A 2,956-nucleotide genomic window follows, 5' to 3' on the forward strand; every position below is an offset into this window, starting at 1 on the left:
ACAGTCTCTGCAGTGACATTTCTGCTGCTGCTGCTTCATCTCAAGGGAACTAGGTTGTAACTGTAAAGTTATAATGTTCTACTCAATATCTGTATGTTTCCAGTTACACNTTTGCTACATTTAAGTTCCAAATAAGAATTTCTGCATTTAAATTATTTAAGAGTATCAGGTAAGAGCTATGAATTACTACTTTATTAAAAAGCACTAAGTTCCATTTCATTCACAAAAAANCNAACATGGGCAGCAAAGTTAAGACTGTTGTTTGAAAGTGTAAAAGCTGTGTGGGTGCTGATGACTTACATAACAAGGTCCCCAACCTTGTTTTTCACTGCATGGGAAGGAATCTCTTTCAAAATAGAAGTCAACAAACAGCATCATTATGTGGTCATTTTCAGCAAGCCCATGTTTGTCATAATGTATAGAAAATAGAGATTGTCTTAGTGTCACATGTTCCCTCTTGTTGGAGGCTCCCAGCTCCACATCTTCAGATGTGATNATGTAATGTGTAGTAACTACAGAAATCAGGAAAGGAAAACAGAACCTATGGCACCATAGGACTGAGCATTGGAACAATAGAGAGCAGAATTTCAGGGAACAAGTATCTTATCAGGAAAAGAGTAAAAGATGGGATCCTTAGAGAGTGAAAGGGGGTAAATATAGAAGAAAGAGGTAGGTAGGTAAAACATTAACATGGATAGCTGAAAAGCCACAATTCACCATTCTATTAACAATTTACAATCCCCCCTGAAATGAAAAATAGTACTTGTCTTTGTAGCTGAGAGTTAGTGTTTTAAACCCAAAGTCTCACAAAAGGTGATGGGATGGGAACTAAACTCGAAATGTCTATGAGCCTTAATAACCATAAATAATGGNTATAGGATGTGGAAAGTCCACTAGAAGTCTCCACCTGTACCTATGCCTTTAATTTGTAGTCTGGATTTCACAGAAAAAGGAACATAAAAATACATGAATTGAGAAAGATATTTTGCTAATTAAAATAGTGGGATTATCATGAATTAGCACCGTGAGTTTATTAGAATTCTGAGTCAAAACATAGTTGCAAAATAGAGCNCAGTAAATATGAAATATAAAACTGAATCACCTCAATTTTTATGTATATCTTTGTGGCTATTTTCCAGATCAACATAAGTTTTATTCAGTTGTACAAATGTGAGTAATACTCTTAGCTTCCAACTACTGTTTTAGATGTTAAGAATAAAATNAGACATTTTAAATCAATAGGATTGGATGTTTCTTGCATGAGACTTAGGTGTAATACAGGTTCACAAGTTGTAAATTTCATATAAATATGTATGAATACATTTATTATCTATAATATCATATATATATGAGGCACATGGAAGGAATATAGAAATGTAGGCTATGATGGATGCACAGTATGGATCATCAAAAAAAGATAGCCTAATCAAGAACTAATATGGAAAAATAGACTGATGTTATAAATATATTTTCCAGTGTATCACAAGCTTGATGAATGCTCTATTATTTTTTCAGATCTATGAAATAAACTTCCAATATGCTGTTAATATGAATACATACTCCACTTATGTCTTCATTTAAGAATGTTCTTTATTTCCAAGCTGGACTTGGAGTCCTAGCCAATATATTTCTTTTTCTTTTCTATATTTTTATAATCCTTGGTCATAGACCTAAGCCCACAGACCTGACCTCCTGTCAACTGGCCTTTGTTCACATAATGATGGTTCTCATTGGAGGGGATATTTTGCTTGCAGACATATTTGAGTCACTGAACATTGGGAATGACTTCAAATGCAAGACAACATTTTNCTTATTCAGGGTGATGAGAGGCCTCTCTATCTNCATCACCTGCCTCCTGAGTGTGTTCCAGGCTGTCACTATCAGTTCCAGTACCTCTTTGTTGGCAAAATTTAAACAAACAGTAAAAAAATACATGACCCATGTTTTCTTATGTATTTGGTTTTTTAACTTGTCCTTCAGTACTAACCGGATCTTTTATGTTGGTGGTTTTACCAATGTGAGTGAGACCACCCAGATGCAGGTCACTGAATCCTGCTCACTCTTACCCATGAACTACATCATCAGGGGACTGATTTTTACAATATCAACCTCCAGAGATGTGTTTCTTGTAGGAGTCATGCTGACCACAAGTGCATACATGGTTATTTTCTTGTTCAGGCATCAGAGGCAGTGCAAGCATCTTCATGGCATCAACCACCTGAGAGAATCCCCCGAGAAAAGGGCCACGCAGACAATCTTGCTGCTGGTGTCTTTCTTTGTTGTCATGTACTGGATGGACTTCATCATCTCATTCACCTCAGACATGTTATGGAGGTATGACCCAGTCATCCTGACTGTTCAGAAGTTTNTGATGTATGCCTATCCCACAGTTACCCCTTTGGTACAAATCAGTTCTGATAACAGAATAATAATTATGCTGAAAAATATTCAGTCAAAGTGCCACCTGAGTTTTTCTTAAAAAGACTTTTTCTTTCATTTAAAATTATTAATTCATTACTCATCTCTACCAGTGCGTGCTGTGGCAAGTGTGTATGTATGTTTGCATTTCTGGTGCCCACAGAGGTAAGAAGATATTCTGGGATTCCTTGGATGTAGACTTACAGATAGGTAAAAAGAATCGTTCTGTACAGCCTCAGTGTTATTTTTTTCCCCTAAAATACAGTCTTTTAAAAGAACTTTAATTGTCTTGATGTATACTTGGATTTAGTTTGCAAGAATTTTATTGAGTATTTTTGCATTGATATTCATAAGAGAAATTGGCCTGAAGTTCTCTTTGCACACCCTCATAGAAGCAGGAGGAGGGGGGATGTGATGGGGGTTTCTGAGGGGGGGGGATCGGGAAAGGGGATAACATTTCAAATGTAAATAAATAAAATATCCAATAAAAAACTTTGTCTAATAACAAAGCAAAGTTTTTTATACTATTTAAATAAAA

General features: G+C 35.7%; 1 protein-coding gene across 1 annotated transcript; it reads left to right on the forward strand.

Annotated features, from left to right (window-relative positions):
• Window positions 1-1,520: 1,520 nt before the first annotated feature.
• Window positions 1,521-2,732, forward strand: LOC110316686 (vomeronasal type-1 receptor 90-like). The gene has a single exon (XM_021191118.1). It carries the CDS (start codon window positions 1,568-1,570, stop codon window positions 2,477-2,479), a length of 912 nt encoding a protein of 303 aa, XP_021046777.1. The 5' UTR covers window positions 1,521-1,567; the 3' UTR covers window positions 2,480-2,732.
• Window positions 2,733-2,956: the final 224 nt, after the last annotated feature.

Source organism: Mus pahari, chromosome 2 (genome assembly GCF_900095145.1).
Source record: "Mus pahari chromosome 2, PAHARI_EIJ_v1.1, whole genome shotgun sequence".
NCBI lineage: Eukaryota > Metazoa > Chordata > Mammalia > Rodentia > Muridae > Mus > Mus pahari.